Below are 23,611 nucleotides of genomic sequence, written 5' to 3'. Positions count from 1 at the left end.
GAAAGCAAGTCGTGGTCTAGTGGTTAAGAGCAGGTGGACTCTAATCTGGAAAACTGGATCTGATTCCTCACTTCTCTGCATGAGCAGCAGACTCTTTATCTGGTGAACTGGATTTGTTTCTGCACTCCTACATTCCTGCTGGGTGTCCTTGGGCCAGTTACAGTTCTCTCCGAACTCTCTCTGCCCCACCTACTTCACAATACCGTTTAATAAGCATTTTATTGATACGTGTACTTTTTTAAAAAAAAATGGCTCAAGTCAATGGAATCAAGTCAATTTTAATTCAGGAAGTCCAGCACGCACAATTAAAACCCTACTTAAAATGTGGACCAAAAAGGATGATGAAACAGTTATAATATATGATATAGTTAAATAGAGGGTTAAATATAGATAAAGAGAGAGACCAGGTATAATATATAATGTAGTTAAATAGAGAGTTAAATATAGATAGAGAGAGAGACCAGGCATAATATATAATATAGTTAAACAGAGAGTTAAATATAGATAAATAGAGAGACCAGGTATAATATATAATATACCAGGCATTATATATAATATAGTTAAATATAGATAAATAGAGAAGACCCGGCATGATATAGTTAAATAGAGAATTAAATAGAGAGACCAGGCATAATATATAATATAGTTAAATGGCTAAGCGGAATAAAATGTAATTGACAAATATTTAAAGGTATTGCCCTCAGCCCCCTCTTCACAAGAGCCCTGAACTCTCGCGAGACTTTTCCAACCCCGCAGCCAACACCGCTATCTCAGCCTCTCCCTGTCGCCCCACCCCTCCCGTCTGGGAGCAAGCCTCGCGAGAATTCCGCCCCGTTTCTTTTCTTGCCCCGCCGCAGATCTCGCGAGAGTTGTCCGGGCCGTCCGCTGAGGCAGAAACAGCCGGCCGCTGAGCGGAAATCTCGCGGTCTTTGGAGGGTCCAAGCCCCGCCCCTCTCACCTCAGCTCCCCTCCCCCCTTCGCTTTAACATCTCCTGAGGGAAAAATATGGTCGCCAGCGATGGAGCCGGCCAGGCCAGGTCAGTGCTGGGGGGAGAGGAGGAGCGACCAGGAATGGGGAAGGGGCTCTTATCTCCCCCCCTCCTTTCCCACAAGCCCCCTCTCCAGCCTTCCTGCCCCAAACCCCACCCTGAGGAGCCCCCCCTCCATCTCTCCCCCTCCCCCTCCGAGTAACTGCCCCCTTCCCTGATTGGGCCTACCTTGCAGGGCTTCCCCGACCCCCCTATTAGAGTTGCCAACCTCCAGGCGGGGCCTGGAGACCTCCCGACTATTGGAGAGTCATTCTTCTGGAGAAAATGGCTGCTTTGGAGGATGGGCTGTTATGCAGGGTTGCCAAGCTCCAGCTGGCTCCTGGAGATCTCCAGTTGCCCAAGATCAGCTCCTGTAGAGGAAGTGGCTGCGTTGGAGGGGGGGCTGTATGCAGGGTTGCCAAGCTCCAGTTGGCTCCTGGAGATCTCCCTCTATAACAGTGGATCAAGCCCAAGATCTGTTCCTTTAGAGGAAATGGCTGCTTTTAGAGGTTGGCATTGTGCCCTGCTGAGGCCTCCTCTCAGGTTTCACCCCCAAATCTCTGCGGATCTTTTGTAACTCCACCCCTCATGGTGGAGGGAATGAGAGAGACACAGGCCCTTGTTTTTTTGGGGGGGGGGTGAAGAAAGACTTGTAAACAAGGGCTGGGTTTGGGTTGTAAGGTCTAGGGGTTAGCATAGAGTTGCCAACCTCCAGGTGGAGCCTAGAGATCTCCCAGAGTCATCGCTGAATGCCAGGTGACAGAGATGCGGTCCCCTGGTGACAATCAGCTGCTTTGGAGGATGGACTCTATCCCTCCCCTACCTAAATCTGCAGGAAGTTACCAGCTCGGAGTTAGCAAGCCAGAAACAGACTCTCAGCTCCCTTTGCAATGTTGGAAGCTCTCGCAAAAATTTTAAATGGTTTTATTGCTATGCGCTTAAAAATTGTGTTAATTGTGATGGCTGTTATGTTGTGTTTTATAGATGCCATTAAACGTTTTAAGAAATGGAATGGAGAAAATTTTAATGAGCATGAAGGGCTTTTTCTTAAAAACAGCCCTCTCGTTATTGTGCTACAAATTGACTAGTGGGATGGGATCCCATTCTTCCTTTTTAGATTATATGCAAGGTGTTTGGGGTTTTTTTAAAGAGAAGAAGATCCTCTGACTCTAGTTAGTTTTTTATTTGCATGCTTGGGTTTAATTAGCATGAGCAAACTCTTTTTAAAAGCATCAAATTCTTTGTGTGTATGTATAGAGAGAAAGAGAGAGAGAAAGTCTCTTTTTCGTTTTTGGTAAATTCTGAATGCCGGTAGTACCATTTGCTGGTGAATCAGTTAAACATGAGTATTATTCCCCTTCTCCTGAAAGCTACTGACACTGAATGGAATATGTATAATTCCCTTCAGTGAACAGGGAATTCGGTTCACGTACCTTGTTGTTGAAACAATATTTTAAAAATGCTTAAGTATTTTAATGATTCACGTGACTTGTCTTTCAGACTGCCCGTTCCAGCACTTAATTGAGCTATTGAAAGACAGTGCAGGAAAGAAGTTCTACAACGTTGCTAAACTCGGAGGCACCAAATATGGTAACCGCTACTTTTTCATTGCTTTTTTGCATTGACGTGGCTTCCCAGAAGTACCAATGGGTTCATCTCAAGTATTTTACATGTCAGCATTTAGTTTTCCAATAGAGCCCCCTGGTTTTCTTCAGAAATGGTCTAGCTCAGGGGTAGGGAACCTGCGGCTCTCCAGATGTTCAGGAACTACAATTCCCATCAGCCCCTACCAGCATGGCCAATTGGCCATGCTGACAGAGGCTAATGGGAATTGTAGTTCCTGAACATCTGGAGAGCCGCAGGTTCCCTACCCCTGGTCTAGCTGAACAATGATTTAAGACACGAATCGGTTTTATAGCATTCTGAAAACAGTCCCAAGGAGATTCATGGACTTTACGTGTGAAGCTATACTTTTTTCCACCAAAAGATCTTAGTACAATTGTAAATTCACCTCCCACTTCTTCCTGGACCTTTGTTCTAATAGAACGCTCCGCAGGGGTCCTAGTGCCTGTCTTCTTCTGCGCCTCCTCCCTCATTCTGTATTCAGATGTAGCCAATTCGACCACTGTTAACTTTAGACCCAAATTCAGAATAGGCAATAATTCTGGTTCTCCAGATTAGAATCCACCTGCTCCCAGTGGTGGGATCCAAAAATTTTAGTAACAGGTTCCCTCGCCAGCCCCCCCTCAGCAAAGGGGGCAGAGGCGTACCTAGGCAAACCTGAGCCTTGGGCAAAACCTGAGTTGGATGCCTCCCCCCCCCCACCCATGGGCAGCCACCCCACCATGACCAGGTCATTTCTAAATCATCATCACATTATAGAAAATTCCCCAGCTCACAAATCTGAACACAGCAATGGTGAAACACACAGGTTCTTTGATAGAGACTGGTGAGATAAAAGGTACGAAAGGCTGAGAATCAATGAATTGCAGTACCTGAAAGGGATGTAGTTCAGGGGAGTTACATTATTAGTCGCAATTGCTATATGGAACCTTCATGTTCAAAGGCAGTATGCCTCTGAGGGAGGGTAGTGCAGGAGATGGAAAAGCGGACCCAAGTGGTAACCCCCTCTCGGCACACACAAATAATTAGTAACCCACTCTCGGGAACTGGTGAGAACCTGCTGGATCCCACCTCTGCCTGCTCTTAACCACTACACCTCGCTGAGGCCAGAACAGTTACCTGTGCAGGGTTGAGATGCTCCTACCTGATAAAATTGCAGCTTTAGAACACTACAACTGCTTGTCATTTGAATTAGTCAGAAATGGTTGTTGTGGGTTTTCCGAGCTGTGTGGCTGTGGTCTGGTGGATCTTGTTCCTAACGTTTCACCTGCATCTGCGGCTGGCATCTTCAGAGGTGTATCACAGAGGGAAGTCTGTTACACACTGTGTCCAGTGACATTTCCCTCTGTGATGCACCTGGCTGTAAGATGCCAACCTAAATCTAAGCGAAACATAGAATATAAGATCCACCAGACCACAGCCACACAGCTCGGAAAACCCACAACAACCAGTTGAATCCGGCCATGAAAGTTTTCGACAAAACGTTAATCAGAAGTGGTGTAAGTCAAAATAATCATGTTGAAGTTCCTCAGTAGATCTGTTACAGTGCAACCTAGTTATGCCCTGATGGTATTCATTATCTATTCAACCGTGATTGGTCGAGATAAATTGTCTGTTTTGCTTAAGGGAGCTGTGGGCACGTGTACACCAACAAACATGGCTACTATAGAATCCCTGTTCAGTAGAATTTAGTTAGGCCAAGTGCTCACAGTACTAGAACCAGGGGGCATACATTGAAAATGCTGGGGGGAAGAATTAGGACTAATAAAAGGAAACACTTCTTCATGCAACGTTTGACTGGTGTTTGGAATATGCTGCCACAGGAGGTGGTGATGGCCACTCACCTGGATAGCTTTAAAAGGGGCTTGGACAGATTTATGGAGGAGAAGTCGATTTATGGCTGCCAATCTTGATCCTCTTTGATCTGAGATTGCAAATGCCTTAACAGACCAGGTGCTCGGGAGCAACAGCCGCAGAAGGCCATTGCTTTCACATCCTGCATGTGAGCTCCCAATGGCACCTGGTGGGCCACTGTGAGTAGCAGAGAGCTGGACTAGATGGACTCTGGTCTGATCCAGCTGGCTTGTTCTTATGTTCTTATGAGGATTGGGCCCAAAAGTCACTACTCTCTCTTTTCTACAAAAGTTGTTTTCAGCAGCGAGAACTGTTTACTTCACTGCTGTTGGAGAGACTGGCTGGTAATAATAACAGGACGAAATTAAGATGGTTGCTAACGAGAGCAGATCTTAACACTCCGTTGTCAGTTGCTAGGTTTTGTTTATATTCTTTGCAAACCGAAGAATTCTGGAAAAATGAATCCGTAGATTCTGACAATTGCCATCTTAACTTCTTGCTACCTTGGTTGTATTCCGCTGCTGAAACACCGAAAGATTAATATGTTAACCGTTTTTTGTATCAGATACGCAAGATGGATTTTAAAGTTGTTTTTTATTTAAATTGTATTTTAAACGTTTGGTCTGAGAACATAAACAAACATGCACGTACTTCATTGCTGCTTGCTAAAATCCCAGCCAGGGGATCACTCCTGATTTCTCTTTCAGTTAACAGAAGTTGGGCCATTAGCCCTAACAGATTTAAGCCAGGTTTTTGTAACAGTAAGATGCTTTCCTCAGGTCTGTATGGTCGTGCTGGCAGCTAGACCTTCTTAATGCCTACTCAAAAACCTGGAAAAAACAGTTTACAACCTGGGAGGGCCTGTGTTTGGGGAAACAGTTTGTTAAATGACTTGTTTACTTGGCCTCTTGAATGTCTCTTCCTTAGTTCCCAAGAATGTTTAATAACATGCAGCTGCTGATGTACGTTTGCAGAGGTCCAAAGTTCACACAGATCTACAGGGCAATCCGGTGCTGTTGACTCAAAAGTAACTTCTGCCGAGTGGAGTGGGATAGTGCCCTGTGTGCATGCAGCTCTGGTTTATCAGTTTGCTCAGCCCAGCTCCTGCTGGCTTGCAAAGGTTATCTTGGAGAACACAAATGCAAACAGCTCTGCTGTGCACAGCAATTGAAAAGCTTATTTAAGGCAGCCTTGTAGGTTCATTTACTGCAGTGGTTCTCAACCTTCCTGATGCTGCGACCCTTTAATACAGTTCCTCATGTTGTGGTGACCCCCAACCCTAACATTTATCCATTTTACAGATGGAGAACCCTGATACAGAGAGTCTTAGGCGACCCCTGTGAAAGGGTCGTTTGACCCCCAAAGGCAGTGATGGCGAACCTATGGCACGGGTGCCAGAGGTGGCACTCAGAGCCCTCTCTGTGGGCATGCACAAACAGAGTTCATCATGTGGGGGGGAATCGCCCCACATCTAGGCTGGCCTGGGCTGGCTGGAAGCTTGATTATTAGCATTAAACCCTAAGACCCTAGTTTTGGGGAAGCAGCATATAGAGTAGCCCTGTTAAGTAGCATGCTAAACCCCACTGATTTTCATGCAAAGAACTAAAACGCGATCCTTTACCTGGGAGTAAGCTCGGTTGCTGGCACGGCTGTGGCTTTCTTCTCGCCATAAGCCCTCCCTAGGGTGCGTAAAATTCTACCACCTGTTGGAAGAGTTGCACGGTTGCTTCAAAGCAAAGCCAACAACTACCACCAAGCTTACTCCCGAGTAACGCACGCCTCAGAGCCAACCATTTTTCCAAAACTAAAACCTCAGTATTCAGGTTAAATTGCTGTGTTGGCACTTTGCGATAAATAAGTGGGTTTTGGGTTGCAGTTTGGGCACTCGGTCTCAAAAAGGTTTGCCATCACTTCCCAAAGGGGTCCCGACCCACAGCTTGAGAACCGCTGATTTACTGAGTCCTTTTAGTCCCATGCTGGCTTCTCTAACAGGAGCTCCCCAAAGGCTCAGACAAAGAGGTGTCACAGTGCTGGTTATCTGCTGGCAGGGGCTGATGGGAATTGTAGTCCATGAACATCTGGAGTGCCATAGGTTTGCCACCACTGTTATATATGCTCTGTCCCTGAGCCGTTTTTGTAAGAACTAACAACCCAATCCAGACGAGGCTGGTGGAAAGGGATGGCGCCACTTCAAAGGGCAGTGCGGGGAGCCCTAAAAGAAAATGAAGCAGCAGCCAAATATTCTCCATAGGGGATAACAGAGATACGCCACAGAAAACGTGGCAAATCTCTGAGGCCAGTCCTGCTGGCACATGGAGGTTGGGCGGGCAGTGGAAGCTGACTAAGGTCAGCTCCACCCCCTGGCCCGCCCACAGCCACACTCCTTCCACCGGTGGGGTGAGCGCCCAGGTCGGCACAGCACCGGCTCCAGAGGTGGGTCCGCCTCTCCCGCCCTTGGATTCATCTGCCGGTTTCCCACCTTCTGTTCTGGTCCCCCATTGGGAGAGTCTGTTTGTGTTCCTTTCTGGAAACAGAACTGGAAGCAGGGCCATAGAACAGGTATATCTCTGAGTTAGGCTTCTGATGCGACCGTTGCGGCGAGCCTGCAGGATCCAAAAGAGAGCAGGACCTAAGACCTACATAAAACGCTCAACAAGCTGGATTTAGTTGCTAAATTGGTTTTTTTAATTACTCCAGGAATTATCTGGCAAGGGAGAGCCATAAGGAAGTTAGGCAAGGCACAGAAACTGAAGCAGAGACCGCTCCCAAGTTATAAGGGAAACCAGGCGAATGGAGAGGACTGTGCCTCAATGGAAGAGCCTCTTTGTATCCTGAAGGTCCCTGGAATCACCAGTTTATTGCGATCATCTGATTCAGTCCAAGGCAGGTTCCTGTGGGTAGAGACTCAGCAGCCCCACCTGGTATCTAAGCAACCAGTTTATAGCCTGCTGTCACCTTTCGGGAGGTCCTCCATTATGTCTCAGGAGCCAATTAAGCTCCATCTTGCTGACCCACTAGGGGCAAAGGTTCGGTCCTCTGGGGTATTAAAGCTTGCCAGCTGCTGCCACACGCAAGAGCCTGGATTTCTGAGTCTGTCTCAGAGCCGTTGCTGCAATAGTCATTTTAGTGTGTCTTCCTAGGAAGCCAGTGCTGAACATGAGTCAGCAGTGTGATGCGGCGGCCAAGCAAGCCAATGCGATTCTGGGCTTCATCAATAGGAGTCTAGTGTCTAGATCGAGGGGTGTAATAGTACCTCTCTCTTCTGCATTGTTAGACCTCACCTGGAATATTGTGTACAATTCTGGGCACCACAATTCAAGAAAGATATTGACAAATTGGAACGTGTCCAGAAGAGGGGTACCAAAATGGTAAAAGGTCTGAAATCCATGCCCTATGTGGAGAGATGTAGGGAGTTGGATATGTTTAGTCTGGAGAAGTGAAGGTTAAGAGGTGACATGATAGCCTGTTTAGATATTTGAAGGGATGTCATGTTGGTGAGGAAGCAAGCTTGTTTTCTGTGGCTCCCAAGACTTGGACCAGGAGTCATGGGCTCAAGGTGAAGGAAAAGAGATTCCACCTAAACATCAGGAAAAACTTCCTGACAGTCAGGGCTGTTCAGCGGTGGAATGCACTGCCTCGGAGTGTGGTGGAGTCTCCTTCTTTGGAGGTTTTTAAAGAGAGTCTGGATGGCCATCTGTCAGGAGTTCCCGCATTGCAGAGGGTTGGACTGGATGGCCATTGGGGTCTCTTCCAACTCTATGATTCTATGATGTGAATTTTGTCAGCAGTGAATTTTGAGAAGCGTGTCAGTATCTGAGAAGCTTTTAGCTATCATCTTTCCAAATTAAACATTTGGGTGAATATTGCAAGCGAGATTGGAAAGACTCAGTTCTGAGAAAACCAGATAGGTTCCAGTTGCAAACCTTCAGGGGAATTATTATATTGGCTTGGTTGGAAAAGTTCTGTGTGTTCTTAAATGAGAGGGGCAAGAGATATTTTTTAAAAATTGGTACGCTGTTGAGAAAGTGGAAACTCTTGCTGATCCAGAAGCACCTTCTTGTTCCAGTTAGCTTTTGGGATGAATCACCTAATTAGGGAGAAATTACACTGCCTGCCTTGTAAAACACAGTTAAGTGAAATGAGGCTGGTGAACCCTGCAGCTGCAATTTGTGCTTCCCAGAGCTGAGCAGCTAGTGGAGGGACCTGTTAAATTTGTTAGCTCCAGCTCTTCTTTTCACCCGTCTTTTCTGTTGCCGCGCGTGTTTGCGAACTATTGTTAAATCAGCTTGAATTCCCCACCGTATCGTGGAAGTTGGCGGGATGGCCGGCGATCAGTTGCACACTCTCAGCCTAGCCTACCTCACAGGTTAGTTGTGAGGAGAAGACGGGGAAGGGGAGAGTGTTGTAAGCCACTTTGGGCCCCCACTGGGGAGAAAAGTTGAGTACAACTGAAGGAAAATAAATGCTCAGCGTGGTGTCGTGGTTAAGAGCAGGTGGATTCTAATCTGGAGAACCGGGATTGGTTCCCCACTCCTCCACCTGAGTGGCAGAGGCTTATCTGGGGAACCAGAGGTTTTATTATTAAGCCTTTATTGGCATTAGAAAAACAAAAAAAGAAAACGGAACAGAGAAAGACAGAAATTGCAACACACGTTAAATCTAAACTTGGTACTGAAAGTAAACATTTCAAGGGCAGCTACAGAAACATGCTACATTCCAATCATAATATATTATAATATTTCAGTAAAGTATTAGAATAAGGTGACACAATAAAGAAGAGAAAAGTTAATTACATTTGCTGTGAGTCAGATGTGTTTCTGCACTGCTACATTCCTGCTGGGTGACCTTGGGCTAGTCACAGTTTCTTGGAACTCCCTCAGCCCCACCTACCTCACAAGGTGTCTGTTGTGGGGAGAGGAAGGGAAAAGGAGTTTGTAATCTCTTTTGAGTCTCCTTAAGATGGGGTATAAATCCAAACTCTTCTTCTTCCTCTCTTCATTCCAAAGTGGCAATAGATCCCTTCTTTACACATTGCAATCTTGCTGTAAGATCGAAAGAATTCCTGCCTTGTGGAAGACATTCCTCACTCTTGCAAGGGAGTCTTCAAAATATCAAACTAAAAGGCACACATGAAGACTGGCTCGCTCACACCCTCAAAGCAGCCATCCCACCCTTCTATGGGCTCCCCAGTCTAGGCACATACACGCACACGACGTTCTGGGGCCAATCGAGGCAGCTATACCCACCTCCACCCCCCGACCCAGCCCAACCAAGTCACATTTATGTCATATCCGTCCTTTGTAGCAAATGAGTCAGGCACCCCTGATTTATACAGGCAGGGCCAGTATACAGATATCTTCCACGGTGATGATTTAAAATCTTTTAAATATATTTTAACGTACGACTAGCATACTGATCTTGAAGCTTCTGTTAAAAAATTGAAATATTCTTTGAGTAACGACCCTTCTGGATGTATCACTGTTTAAAAAATTTGCTTATTTATTTTATCTGAAATCCCATGTCGATCTATGGCTACCAATCTTGATCCTCCTTGATCTGAGATTGCAAATGCCTTAGCAGACTAGGTGCTTGGGAGCAGCAGCAGCAGAAGGCCATTGCTTTTACATCCTGCAGGTGAGCTCCCAAAGGCACCTGATGGGCCACTGCGAGTAGCAGGGTGCTGGACTAGATGGACTCTGGTCTGATCCAGCAGGCTCTTTCTTATGTTCTTATGTTCTTAACTGCCACACAGAGAACTTAGCTTCCTGGTTCTGTAGCGATGAGTTGTTTAGGTTTGGTTTTTCGTAGCAACACGCGGTCCCTAGGTAAACCACATCAATTAGAAGAACATGTTGGCGTAGCTGTATCCCAGTGTATCAGCGTTGATCTCCAGAACACAAAGGATGAACAAGCTGCAGGTGTAGCTCACCTGGCGTCACCTTTGCTGGACTGGGAAGGTTTGTTCTTAATTGAAGAAGAGAAGCAGCCCTATCCGACCTGTTTATTGGTTGTGATGCTGAACACCCTCACTGAGTGTAATTAATTTCCAAGGCTAATTCGTAACATTGGTCCAGAATTGGCTGTTTTGGAAGTCCTCCTAGCTTTGGGAAGCCCGAAAATATGAATAATGGTTTCATCTGTTTGCCATCTATGTTCTCGGATCACTTCATCCTAGAGCTTTGTGGGTTTACTCTCTCTGAAATAAAAACACCGTTAATGGCTGAGTACCGCCTTTTGGCTGAGATGTTTTATGCACAAGAGCTGGCAGAAACACGTATTCCAAGTTACGCGCTGCAGATCACTTCTGGCGACACTGTGAATTAATGGCTTCCAAAATGTCCTGTTAGCAACCTCACTCAAATCTTGCAAAGTGAAGGCCGTGCCTTCCTTTATTCAATCAATTCGTGTCGGGTTTTCCTTCTTAGCCTGATTGTTTTTCCTGGTGGATCTTGTCTTATGATGTGACCAATGAAGAATAGCGTCAGTTCAGTAATTTTAGCTTCTAGGGAGAATTCAGCCTTGAAGAGTGTACACACAGAGACATTCTGCGCAACACGCTCTGAAAATATGTCTTGGGCCAATTCTATTGCTTTTTTTTGCTGCTTAGATCGCCTGCCTTACTCCATACGGGTCCTGTTGGAAGCAGCCGTTCGTAACTGGGACGGCTTCCTAGTGAAAGAGGAAGATGTGATGAATATCCTGGACTGGAAAGCAAAACGGAATGATGTCGAAGTGCCCTTCTGTCCTGCCAGAGTTCTCCTCCAGGATTTTACGTAAGTCATATTTCAACTAGCTCTCAGGATCTCTTCCAGCAGCGTGGTCTCCGAGTGTACAGGGTGGGGCCTCTGCAGTGTTTAGATAGTAATTGCCAGTCCAAACTTAATGCTCTTTGTTAAACTTCTGACTGTCATCTTGTTCCCAAAAAATATCTGTTTAAGAAAAGCTGACGGAGCATTGGTTGTATTTGTTTTGTTTATATCACAGGTGTCAAACCCGCAGCCCTCCAGATGTTATGGACTACAGTTCCCATCATGCTGGCATCTGGAGGGCCGTGAGTTTGACACCTGTGGTTTATACCATGCCAGAGATGGCTCAAGAGTCCATTAAAAACTAGGGAAGTTCCATATACTTGAGGAACTTTTAGGTACATGTGTTCGAATTCCCTTCCGACGTAATGATTTTACTGACTCCCTCATGAACGTGTGTCGGGGTGAGGTGGTGTTATCTTGCTTGTGCTAAATGTAAAATCGAGGCAGTTTACAAACGCTGAAGTTCAAACACTGAAACATGCAGGTTTTGAAAACAACCATTTTTTTGAAAGCAAACAAAGCAATTTTCTGGAATTGAAAAAGTGTCTGAAAGGCTTATTCTAGCTGTTCATATTTGTCTCCAGAAGGCTGAGATGGGATGGCACGAACGGTATAAAATGTTATGTGTTATAAATGTTCAAGCGGAAGCCGTGGGTTGAATCCAGACTACATTTCCCTCTGCCTGTTCCCCACTCCTGCTGCAGACCACCAATATGTTACCCATGTCATTCCTTACCCCCCCACCCACCCATGTGCCCAAGAAGCAGGAAGACCAACTGGCCATAGAAACAGGGGCAGATAGAAATGTTGTCTTCCTCTTCACAAGCTTCTTGAATAAGCGGAAAATAGGCCGAGCAACCTTTTGCTGTTTGCGATGGGTCGTCTTGAAATACTGAGGGCTCCGAGGGGCGGGGTTAACTTGGTAAGCCATTCTCCTGGATGGTGGAGGCCATCTCGTGGGCATCCGTCAGGGAGGCAGGAAAGGTACTTTGGTCACTTCCTGTAGTTGGGCGTGGCCATTCTTGCCCCAGTATTTTTCCTGCCTCGTTAGGGAGCGCAGCAAATTCGACAGGCTCTTCGCTTTTTGGCTTCCTCCGTGTTACCGTGCCAGCGTCAGAGCCAAGAGACCCCTACGTCCCTTGTCCTTCTTTTCTCAGTGGAATTCCTGCAATGGTGGATTTTGCCGCGATGAGGGAAGCTGTGAAAAACCTCGGGGGAGATCCCGCGAGGGTGCATCCGGCCTGCCCGACCGACCTCACCGTGGATCATTCGTTGCAGATCGACTTCAGCAAATGGTATTTGTTGTGAAGCAACTCGCATTTGCATTTGTTTTTTTACTCCGAAGGGGAATGATGTTACTTAATCTCAGAGGAACCTATAAAAGAAATTCCTTGTTTCCTTTCTTGCTGTACCACGTGGAACAGTCTCAGTGCTGATTGCTAACGTGATATTCACTGTGTCTCCTCCAAATTTGCCCAGTCCCCCACAATTGATCTCCACATGCAGGCACATTTGTTCATTTCCCCTGTCTCCCTAGTAGCCACGTGGCGTAGTGGTTCAGTGCTTGCACTGCCACTCACACGGTCAGGAGTTCGAGCCCCCGGTGGGTCAGATATCCTAGCAGCTGACTCATGGTCAACTCAGCCAGCCATCCATTCCGTGGTCGGTAAATGAGTACCCATAGCTAAGGGGTAAAGAATAGCCAGGGAAGCCTACTGTCTTCCTGCTCATAAGTCTAATAAGATGGGAAGGCACCAGGCGGGTCTGGCAATCTTGGTAGCACAAGAATTGAACCTCCGGATCACAGAGTTACCAGTATGCTATCATTTAGCTCAGGCTATTCTATGTGAGGGCTTGATCTCTCCCCTCCTAGTGGTTAACATCTACCTTCCCCCTACGGCGGATAGTGAAACCGTCCATTCACATTGGATGTGTATCACAGACTACCTTGATAGCCTGAAACAACTATATCCTATGACTGAATAGCCAGGGAAAGCAATGGCAAACTACCCCACAAAAACGTCTTGCCTATGAAATCACTGCTTGCAGCAGTACCCCAGGGTGGGACATGACTGACGGGGAAACCTTACTTTCTCCCTAGTAGCTTACGTTGCTCTCCTTTCTTCCATTTTATTCCCACAACAACCTTGTGAGGTATTCTAGGCTCAGAGTATGTGACTGGGCCAAAGTCACCCAGGCAGGAGAGCAATTCATACCTGGGGCTCCCAGATCTTCATCAAACACTCTATCACACTCTTTTTCTCAGAAAAAAAAAGATGTTAGTATGGTCAGTTGAGGTGTGGATGTTAAGAAAAGTGTATGCTTCTGCATTAGAATATAGTCCTGAGCGAATATGAGAATTAACATTCATTTTTACACACTGCCTTTGTAAAAGCCATTGCTTTATGCATTATTGAACATGGTACTTTGATACAAGAGTGTTTATAGTTCATCAAACGACAACCAAATGGATGGGGCAGCAAGCAGGGCTAGGTGGGCGCTGGGACCCAGGCGGAGCATTCTACGACAAAGAAGGTTTGGGAGGTTGAGTTCTGTGGCGGAGGAATATACAGTTTTACTAGCATCTTTTCCTGAGACAAGGGCTCATTCCGCACATGCAGAATAATTCACTTTCAAACTGCTTTCAGTGCTCTTCGAAGCTGTGCGGAATAGCAAAATCCACTTGCAAACAGTTGTGAAAGTGGTTTGAACACGCATTATTTTGCGTGTGCGGAAGGGGCCAAGGTTTAGTCGTCAACATTTATTTCCACCTTTTTATAACAGTGCAATGCAGAATACTCCCAATCCTGGAGGCGGGGAGCCGCAGAGACCGCCAGCGAAACTTTCTCCTCTCAAAGCGCCTCGGAAACCTCTGTGTCGAGGCCAGTCCAGCTGCCGAGGGCCATGTGACGGCGAGCCAAGTCGTAACTCGGGACCGCTTTCCGTGCAGATTGAGAACACGCCTCTGCTGTGTCCTTTTCATCTTCAGCCAGTGCCTGAGTGAGTGGCTGGTCTGTTCTGGCTCTGCAAACGTCACCTCGCGGTGATGCCTTTGCTTAGCTTGTCCTACGTAGAAATATCACGTGTTGGTTCAGATCATTCTAATTGCCGATCACAATGGCACCTCACAGTTTTTACGGGAACGGTTAGTAGTAGATCGAGATAATTCATGCTATCGTATTCCCTGTCGTTGACCATGATGGACTAGTGGTCTGGTTCAGTCTAATGCAGCTTTGTGGGCATTCAAGGAAGAAGAAGAAGAGTTTGGATTTATATCCCCCCCTTTCTCTCCTGCAGGAGACTCAAAGGGGCTGACAATCTCCTTGCCCTTCCCCCCTCACAACAAACACCCTGTGAGGTAGGTGGGGCTGAGAGAGCTCCGAAGAACTGTGACTAGCCCAAGGTCACCCAGCTGGCGTGCGTGGGAGTGTACAGGCTGATCTGAATTCCCCAGATAAGCCTCCACAGCTCAGGCGGCAGAGCGGGGAATCAAACCCGGTTCCTCCAGATTAGATACACGAGCTCTTAACCTCCTTCGCCACTGCTGCAAGGAGAATACTTGTGGGGGGAAGTGCGGGGCTGAGAATAGAATAGAATAGAATAGAATAGAATAGAATAGAATAGAATAGAATAGAATAGAATAGAATAGAATAGAATCTTTATTGGCCAAGTGTGATTGGACACACAAGGAATTTGTCTCCGGTGCATATGCTCTCAGTGTACATAAAAGAAAAATACATTTGTCAAGAATCATATAGGATTTTACAGCACTTAATGATGATTGTCATATAGGTCTAGTAAGCAATCGCAGGGAAACAATCAATAGTAAATAAAAACATAAAATGTAAAATCATAAGAATACAAAATGAAATGTCCACAGCACAGGCTATAGTATCATACAGTCATAAGTAGAGGAGGAGATGGGTAATAGGAATGATGAAAAAAAGTAGTGCAGTAATTATATAATAAATAATATATATAATAAATAGTTTGACATTATTGAGGAGGAATTATTTGTTTTAACAGAGTGATGGCATCTCGGGGAAAAAAACTGTTCTTATGTCTAGGTAAAATGTCTTGGTGTACGCAGTGCTCTGTAAGCGGCGTTTAGAGAAGGGTAAGAGTTGAAACAGTTTATGTCCAGGATGCGAGGGGTCAGTAAATATTTTCACAGCCCTTTTTTTGACCCGTGCAGTATACAGGTCCTCAATGGAAGGCAGGTTAGCAGCAATTGTTTTTTCTGCAGTTCTGATTATTCTCTGAAGTCTGTGTCGATCTTGTTGGGTTGCAGAACCAAACCACACAGTTATAGAGGTGCACATGTGACATTGTAGAAACTGCTGACTGTCTAACAGAGTAGAAGAAGAGGAGGAGTTTGGATTTATACCCCACCTTTCTCTCCTGTAAAGAGACTCAAGGGGCCTTACGAGCCCCTTTCCCTTCCTCTCCCCACAACAGACACCTTGTGAGGCAGGTGGGGCTGAGAGAGTTCTGAAGAACTGTGACTAGTCCAAGGTCACCCAGCAGGAATGTAGGAGTGCGGAAACATATCTGGTTCACCAGATAAGCCTCTGCCACTCAGGTGGAGGAGTGGGGAACCAAACCGGGTTCTCCAGATTAGAATCCACCTGCTCTTAAATCGCTACACCACGCTATGCTTGAAGGGTGGGAGGTATCTAATGTTACAGCCTCCAGGTAGTGGCTGAAGAACTCCTGACTACAGAGATCAGTTCTCCTGGAAAAAATGGATGCTTTAGAGGGTGGGCTGTATGAAATTATAGCTCCCTAAACTCTGGTCTTCCTAAGCTCCGCCCCCAAACCTCCAGGAATTTCCTAACCCGGAGCTGGCATCCCAAGTGGTATCCATGATACGTGCATGACCTTTGTTTTCTATTTATAAGGAGTCCTGTAATATTTGATTGTTTTTCTCTTAAACTGTAATGGGGTGGGGAAAACAATCTCTAAGCTAACGCCCAAGGTCACCCAGCAGGAGTGTAGGAGTGTGGAAACGCATCTGGTTCACCAGATAAGCCTCTGCCACTCAAGTGGAGGAGTGGGGAATCAAACCCAGTTCTCCAGATTAGAATCCACCTGCTCTTAACCACAACACCACGCTGGCACTCTGATAACTGGACGTTCCTCGCGTGCTGTCTGATAGTTGGACGCTCCTCAAGGGGAAACATTACTGTGTTCCCTTACTGGTTTTCTAAGAGCCACATTCCAAGAGAAAAGTTTTTTTTTCTTGTCATGTTTAGTATGAATCATCCCCCGCCTTCTTTTCCAGGGCTTCCAAGATCTAAGAATGACTGCTAGAAAACACCCGGCTCCTCTGGGCCGTGTGATCTTCCAGACAGGTTCCTTTCCTAGAAGATCTTATTTGCATAACTTGCCTCAAGCAAATCAGAGCACGGCTGTCACTTGCAGTACTCAGCATCAGTCAGTGAATATTAACTTTTATTGGTGGCCTCTTTTTGTTTCCTCCTCAGGCCTGAAACAGTGTTAAAAAACCAGGAGGTAGAATTCGGAAGAAATCGAGAGAGGCTCCAGTTTTTCAAGGTACGTTGGTTCACAGGATGGCCTGGCCCAGCCAGTGAGCTTTCAGAATTGTTTATTGGAAATCATAACAACAAACCTGAGGTGATATTAATCTTCAAGGCTCTCCCCACTGTTTTCAAAATGAGTGGTTGGGGGGAACAACGAAAGTGCCCGTTGATAATAAAGATAAAGATCTGTGAAGTTTAAAAGATCTGTGACGCTTAAGGCAGGTGTTAATTCCTGCTTATTTGTCGAACCTCCAAAAAAGACCAGTGGAATGCCTGTGAAACATAATTTAATGACTGCGTGAGGCAGAAAATCATTTCATCACATTAATATTACTTTTTATCTGCTGATGTTATTCGCCAAGTTATTCTTCAGCTTTTTTGTAAACATGAAAATGATATAATTGTTTTTCATTCACGCAACGTGTGATTGGTGTTTGGAATATGCTGCCACAGGAGGTGGTGATGGCCACTAACCTGGATAGCTTTAAAAGGGGCTTGGACAGATTTATGGAGAAGTCGATCTATGGCTACCAATCTTGATCCTCTTTGATCTGAGATTGCAAATGCCTTAACAGTCCAGGTGCTCGGGAGCAACAGCTGCAGAAGGCCATTGCTTTCACCTCCTGCAGGTGAGCTCCCAATGGCACCTGGTGGGCCACTGCGAGTAGCAGAGAGCTGGACTAGATGGACTCTGGTCTGATCCAGCTGGCTTGTTCTTATGTTCTTATGTTCATTAAGTGGATAAGGACTAGGTTTCAAAGAAATCTTCGGTTTACCTGTCCACGTTCGCAGTTAACAGTGCGCACACTGATCGAGTTCATTTGTCAATTTCCCCTCTCTTTTGAAATTAACCAGTGGGGCTCCAAAATGATTGAGAACGTCTCGGTAATTCCTCCTGGAACGGGAATGGCCCATCAGGTGAACCTGGAATATTTGTCCAGAGTGGTGTTCGACGTTAAAGACTTCCTCTATCCAGACAGCGTCATTGGTACCGATTCCCATACAACTATGGTCAATGGTTTGGGAATCTTGGGATGGGGTAAGTTTATTTGCGTTAAGTGTTCATTTATTTCTCCATTGCTCCCTCCTAAAATGGTTCTTGATTTCTTCCTATTGCCTGCCTTATAGTCCAGCAAGGATCTTTAATAAATTACAGTTTTACATGTAATAACGGAAACAAACCGTTGATTTACTTCTGGTATGTGCCCATGTAATGATGGCTCAGTTGAATCTCTGGCCCACCAATTACTACACTGTTTCAGATTCAAGGAAATCAGATCCAAGTATGTGAATCTTACTCCTTTACATTTACCCGATCTCCCCGATTTATTCAGATTACACTACTTGCTGGACAATCCTGATCCTTCTCTCTGTATGATAGTGGCAGGCTTTCTCCTGGAAATTACTAAATGCCAGTAGATTTCCTCCCACTTAACATTTATTTCCTGTATTGTATATGTTTTTTAGTCAGTTTTTTACTATTGTTGTACTGTTGTCTATGCCAATAAGGGCTTGCTACTGCTACTACTTCTGGTATGTTGTACAGTATCTGATTTTAAGAATTGGCTTTTTGATCCCGCTTTTATGTTTATCTGTTTCAACCTACATTTTATGCCAATAAAGGCTTGTTGATTGACTGAATAAATTACAGGAACAATATGGGGCAGAGTGTTAGAGTTCTGGGTTCGAACTCCCACTCTGCCATGAAATCCACTGTCAGTATTTGGGTTACTCTGCAGTCAAGCGCATGGCCTTCATCCTCGTAGCTGATGTCCACGGAACTGTTTGCATGATTGAAGTATTTGTGGAGGGAGGAGATAGTTGCCTTTGTTTGGCTATTAACCGTGAAAAATCTTAAGTTGGGCTGTCAAAAAAGTAGGATGATTTTAGAAAATTAGTCAAGTGATTAGGGTACATGGCTTTTGGAACTGTGCTACCTAAATCTTGTGGGCCCTGATCTGGATGGCCTGAACCGGTCAAACCTCAGCAGCTCAGCAAAGTCTATCCTGTGTATTTTGAAGGCTTTCACAGTCAACTGACTGTGGTGGGTTTTGTGGATCTTGTTCCTAACGTTCCGCCTGCATCTGTGGCTGGTGTAGCAGACTTCTCTCAGTGATACAGATGCAGGCGGAACATTAGGAACAAGATCCACCAGACCACGGCCACACAGTCCGGAAAACCCAGCACAACCAAAAGTCTATCCTGATTAGAACTTGGATGGGAAATCACCAAGGGAGTCTTGGATACATAGGCAGGCAATGACAAACCACCTCAGAATGTCTCTTGCCTAGAAAACCCTACACGGATTCAGCTATAATTCAGTAGTAACAATAACAGCAGCCCAAATCCTGCAGGACTTGGAAAATACCTTTTTTCCCCGCACCTTTTACAGTGAGCGTGCCTTCCGGCTACATTAAAACCGGGATTCTGTCATTATTACTACTGTCCTCACTGTGAAATATTCGGTCGCCCTTAACATTAAGCAAAAGAGATTTACAAGGAGTCTCTCTCTGACATTTAACAATTGTTCCGTCGCTTAACAAGTGGTTAAAAGGCAGCGATGTCTTCTTTCAGGCGTCGGAGGTATTGAGACAGAAGCGGTCATGCTCGGGTTGCCAGTCGTCCTGACCTTGCCCGAGGTGGTTGGGTGTGAACTGACTGGCTCGGCCAACCCGCTCGCCACGTCAATAGACATTGTCCTGAGCATTACCAAGGTACGTTGCGGTGTTGTTCTTGCTCTGTGCCCAGCTGTTATAGAGAACTCTGGGCTCTTCTCCCCCCCCCACCCCATGTGAATCTGTTTGAGGTGCCCTGTACTTGGCTAGGGCCGGATGGGGTTCAACAGTTCTTCCAATGGGTTTATTACTGGAGAGAAACAAGACCCTAACTCCTCCCTTGGGTCTATCTAAGTCAGAGTACTTGCTTGTCTTGAGCAGGTTTGAAGCTGTAGACTGTGTCTTCTCTTGGCTGCTTTCAAGAAAGTCTACTGTGTCTTGCTTCCTTTCAGTTCTTTCAGTCCTTCTGTTTTAACTGCTGTTAAGTTCTGTGTTCAGTTCTGGTCGCCGCTTCTCAAAAAGGATATTGAAGAGATAGAAAAAGTGCAGAGAAGGGCAACGAGGATGATTGAGGGATTGGAGCACCTTCCTTATGAGGAGAGGCTGCAGTGTTTGGGACTCTTTAGTTTGGAGAGGAGACGTCTGAGGGGGGATAGGATTGAAGTCTATAAAATTATGCATGGGGTAGAAAATGTGGACAGAGAGAAATGTTTCTCTCTTTCTCACAATACTAGAACCAGGGGGCATTCATTGAAAATGCTGGGGGGAAGGATTAGGACTAATAAAAGGAAACACTTCTTCATGCAACGTGTGATTGGTGTTTGGAATATGCTGCCACAGGAGGGGGTGATGGCCACTAACCTGGATAGCTTTAAAAGGGGCTTGGACAGATTTATGGAGGAGAAGTCGATCTATGGCTACCAATCTTGATCCTCCTTGATCTGAGATTGCAAATGCCTTAGCAGACCAGGTGCTCAGGAGCAGCAGCAGCAGAAGGCCATTGCTTTCACCTCCTGCCTGTGAGCTCCCAAAGGCACCTGGTGGGCCACTGCGAGTAGCAGAGTGCTGGACTAGATGGACTCTGGTCTGATCCAGCAGGCATGTTCTTATGTTCTTATGTTCTTAACTTGACTTGTACTCTATGGACCACCATATAACCAGGACTTATGGGTTCAAGGTGAAGGAGAAGAGATTCCACCTAAATATCAGGAAAACCTTCCTGACAGTAAGGGCTGTTCAACAGTGGAATGCACTACCTCGCAGTGTGGTGGAGTCTCCTTCTTTGGAGGTTTTTAAAGAGAGGCTGGATGGCCATCTGACAGGAGTGCTTTGATTGTGTGTTCCTGCATTGCAGGGGGTTGGACTTGATGGCCCTTCTGGTCTCTTCCAACTCTATGATTCAATGTTTCTATATGGGGTTTTTTTTTTCTCTAACAGCAATTAAGGCAAGCAGGAGTGTCCGGGAAATTTGTGGAGTTTTTTGGGTCTGGCGTTTCCCAGCTGTCCGTCGGGGACCGAACCACAATTGCAAACATGTGTCCGGAGTACGGGGCTGTTCTGAGCTTTTTCCCTATAGATAATGTGACGCTGAAGCATTTAAAACACAGAGGTAAGATTGGAATTCCTCCTGGAATGTCTGTTCATGAAAACAGTGTGATTTTGCTTCTTCGTCCTTACTTTTTAAAAAGTAGTATCTACATCTGTTACATCCTGGGCAGTGGTAGATTTGGAGATGATCCCTTATTGTCTCGTTATTTTATCTGGATCCCTTTTGTTTAACTTTTCGCGTTGTGTTGGTTTTGACTGTGGCTGGTTATGGCCTACATCAGTGGTGGCGAACCTATGGCACGGGTGCCAGAGGTGGCACTCAGAGCCCTCCCTGTGGGCACACGCAAACAGAGTGCCCCCCCCACACACACATCTAGGCTGGCCTGGGCCGCTGGGCTCGATTTTTAGCATTAAACCTAAGACCTAGATTTGGGGAAGAAGTGTAGGTAACCCTGTTAAGCGCTGTTAAACCTCACTGATTTTCATTCGAAGAACTAAAGCATGATCCTTTACCTGGGAGTAAGCTCAGTTGCTGGCAATGGGGCTTGCTTCTGAGTAAACCCTCCTTGGGTCGTGATTCACCCGTTGGAAGAGTTGCACGGTTGCTTCAAAGCAAAGCCACCGACTACCACCAAGGTTAGTCCCGAGTAACGCACACCTTGGAGCCAACCGTTTTTTCTAAACTAAAACCTCAGTATTCAGGTTAAATTGCTGCGTTGGCACTTTGCGATAAATAAGTGGGTTTTGGGTTGCAGTTTGGGCACTCAGTAAGGTTCGCTATCACTGGCCTACGTTCTAATAAAGTCCTGTTCTGTTTTGAGACCGGGTGCTATGGAGTTCCTACAACATACAGCAGTGATGGCGAACCTATGGCACGGGTGCCAGAGGTGGCACTCAGAGCCCTCTCTGTGGGCACGCACAGAGTTCATCATGGGGGGGGATCACACCCTCCCCCCCACATACACACACATCTAGGCTGGCCTGGGCCGCTGGGCTCGATTATTAACCTTAAACCTAATACCTAGTTTTGGGGAAGCAGTATAGGTAACCCTGTTAAGCGCTGTTAAACCCACTGATTTTCATGCAAAGAACTAAAGCGTGATCCTTTACCTGGGAGTAAGCTTGGTTGCTGGCAATGGGGCTTGCTTCTGAGTAAACCCTCCTAGGGTCGTGATTCACCCATTTGAAGAGTTGCATGGTTGCTTCAAAGCAAAGCCACCTTCTACCACCAAACATACTCCTAACGCACGCCTCAGAGCCAACCATTTTTTCTAAACTAAAACCTCAGTATTCAGGTTAAATTGCTGTGTTGGCACTTTGCGATAAATAAGTGGGTTTTGGGTTGCAGTTTGGGCACTCGGTCTCGAAAAGGTTCGCCATCACTGACATACAGGATATGTTCTGATTTTTTTAAAAAAAAAATAAATGTTTCTTTTAGGTTTTGAGGATGCGAAGCTGAAGTCCATGGAAACATATCTTAAAACTGTGAAACTATTTAGAAGTGATCAGCTTTCTCCGAGAGAACCTGAATATTCTCAGGTAACTGCAGAACGGCTTTGCCTCTTTCAAAATACCTTAGTCTGTGAAGGTTCATGGTGCATCGCTGTCCATGGTGCCTGCAGCCTCCAACTTCTTTCATGGTGCCTTTAGAAAGTAGGCGGGGCTTTGGGCCAGCAAGGCTTCTGACTGGCTATTGAAGATTTGATTGGCTGTGAGGTGTATTTTTTTAAACTTCCTTTGGCAGCAGTTGCCACTACAGCGCATGGGTTTTCATTGTGTGTGATTGAATGTAAACTCCGGCAGCAATCGCCAATTGCCAGGGGGATTGCCAGGGAGCAGCAGTGGCGTAGTGGGTAAGAGCAGGTGCATTCTGATCTGGAGGAACCGGGTTTGATTCCCCGCTCTGCCGCTTGAGCTGTGGAGGCTTATCTGGAGAATTCTGATTAGCCTGTGCACTCCCACACATGCCAGCTGGATGACCTTGGGCTAGTCACAGCTTTTTGGAGATCTCAGCCCCACCCACCTCACAAGGTGTTTCTTGTGAGAGAGGAAGGGAAAGGAGCTTGTAAGCCCCTTTGAGTCTCGTACAGGAGAGAAGGGGGGGATATAAATCCAAACTCTTCTTCTTCTTTTGTGGAAGCTGTTTTGAGGCTGTGGCCACCACGTTGCCCGCCGACTCAAAAAGGACCCCAGCTGTAACAGAATGGATCTGCCAGAGCCACCCAATCTTTCCTACTTTGGTGTTCTCCAAGTGTTGCGTCAAAGTCTAGTTTCTGAGAAGGAGCTTGCTGGAGCATTCCAACAGCTTCACAAAATTCGTGGGCACCCTGAAACCGTCAGATCAGTGACTCGCATACGATGGAGCAATAATTAACGTATTTCTTTCCTCCCTGTCAGATTATACACATAAATCTGGGTTCCATAATGCCCTATGTCAGCGGCCCCAAACGGGCCCAGGACAGAGTGGTCGTTTCCGATATGAAAAGCGATTTCCAGGCGTGCTTAAACGAGAAGGTAGGTACAACTGAAACCACTGTCGGAGCTGGAACATGTTTGAATAGAGAGTGTAATCTCTTCTCTAGGAAAGGAGCCCTCCTTTCTTCCTGTCATGGACCCCGCGAAATGTAAATTCCTTCCTGCCGGCCGTAAGG

General features: G+C 46.1%; 1 protein-coding gene across 1 annotated transcript in view; it reads left to right on the top strand.

The window, feature by feature from the left end:
* Nucleotides 1–892: 892 nt before the first annotated feature.
* IREB2 (iron responsive element binding protein 2) overlaps nt 893–23,611 on the top strand; it is a 35,356-nt gene continuing 12,637 nt past the window's right edge. The window contains exons 1-11 of the mRNA XM_048481829.1: nt 893–1,037; nt 2,529–2,618; nt 11,113–11,278; nt 12,472–12,609; nt 14,099–14,314; nt 16,801–16,870; nt 17,713–17,896; nt 19,432–19,571; nt 20,850–21,021; nt 22,399–22,499; nt 23,358–23,474. Coding sequence (XP_048337786.1) covers nt 1,019–1,037; nt 2,529–2,618; nt 11,113–11,278; nt 12,472–12,609; nt 14,099–14,314; nt 16,801–16,870; nt 17,713–17,896; nt 19,432–19,571; nt 20,850–21,021; nt 22,399–22,499; nt 23,358–23,474 — 1,413 coding nt within the window. The 5' untranslated portion in view covers nt 893–1,018. The remainder of the gene's footprint in view (nt 1,038–2,528; nt 2,619–11,112; nt 11,279–12,471; nt 12,610–14,098; nt 14,315–16,800; nt 16,871–17,712; nt 17,897–19,431; nt 19,572–20,849; nt 21,022–22,398; nt 22,500–23,357; nt 23,475–23,611) is intronic.

Source organism: Sphaerodactylus townsendi, linkage group LG17 (genome assembly GCF_021028975.2).
Source record: "Sphaerodactylus townsendi isolate TG3544 linkage group LG17, MPM_Stown_v2.3, whole genome shotgun sequence".
In the NCBI taxonomy this organism is placed as follows: Eukaryota; Metazoa; Chordata; class Lepidosauria; order Squamata; family Sphaerodactylidae; genus Sphaerodactylus; species Sphaerodactylus townsendi.
The sequence above is the reverse complement of the archived record's forward strand: the minus strand, read 5'-3'. Positions and strand labels throughout refer to the sequence as shown.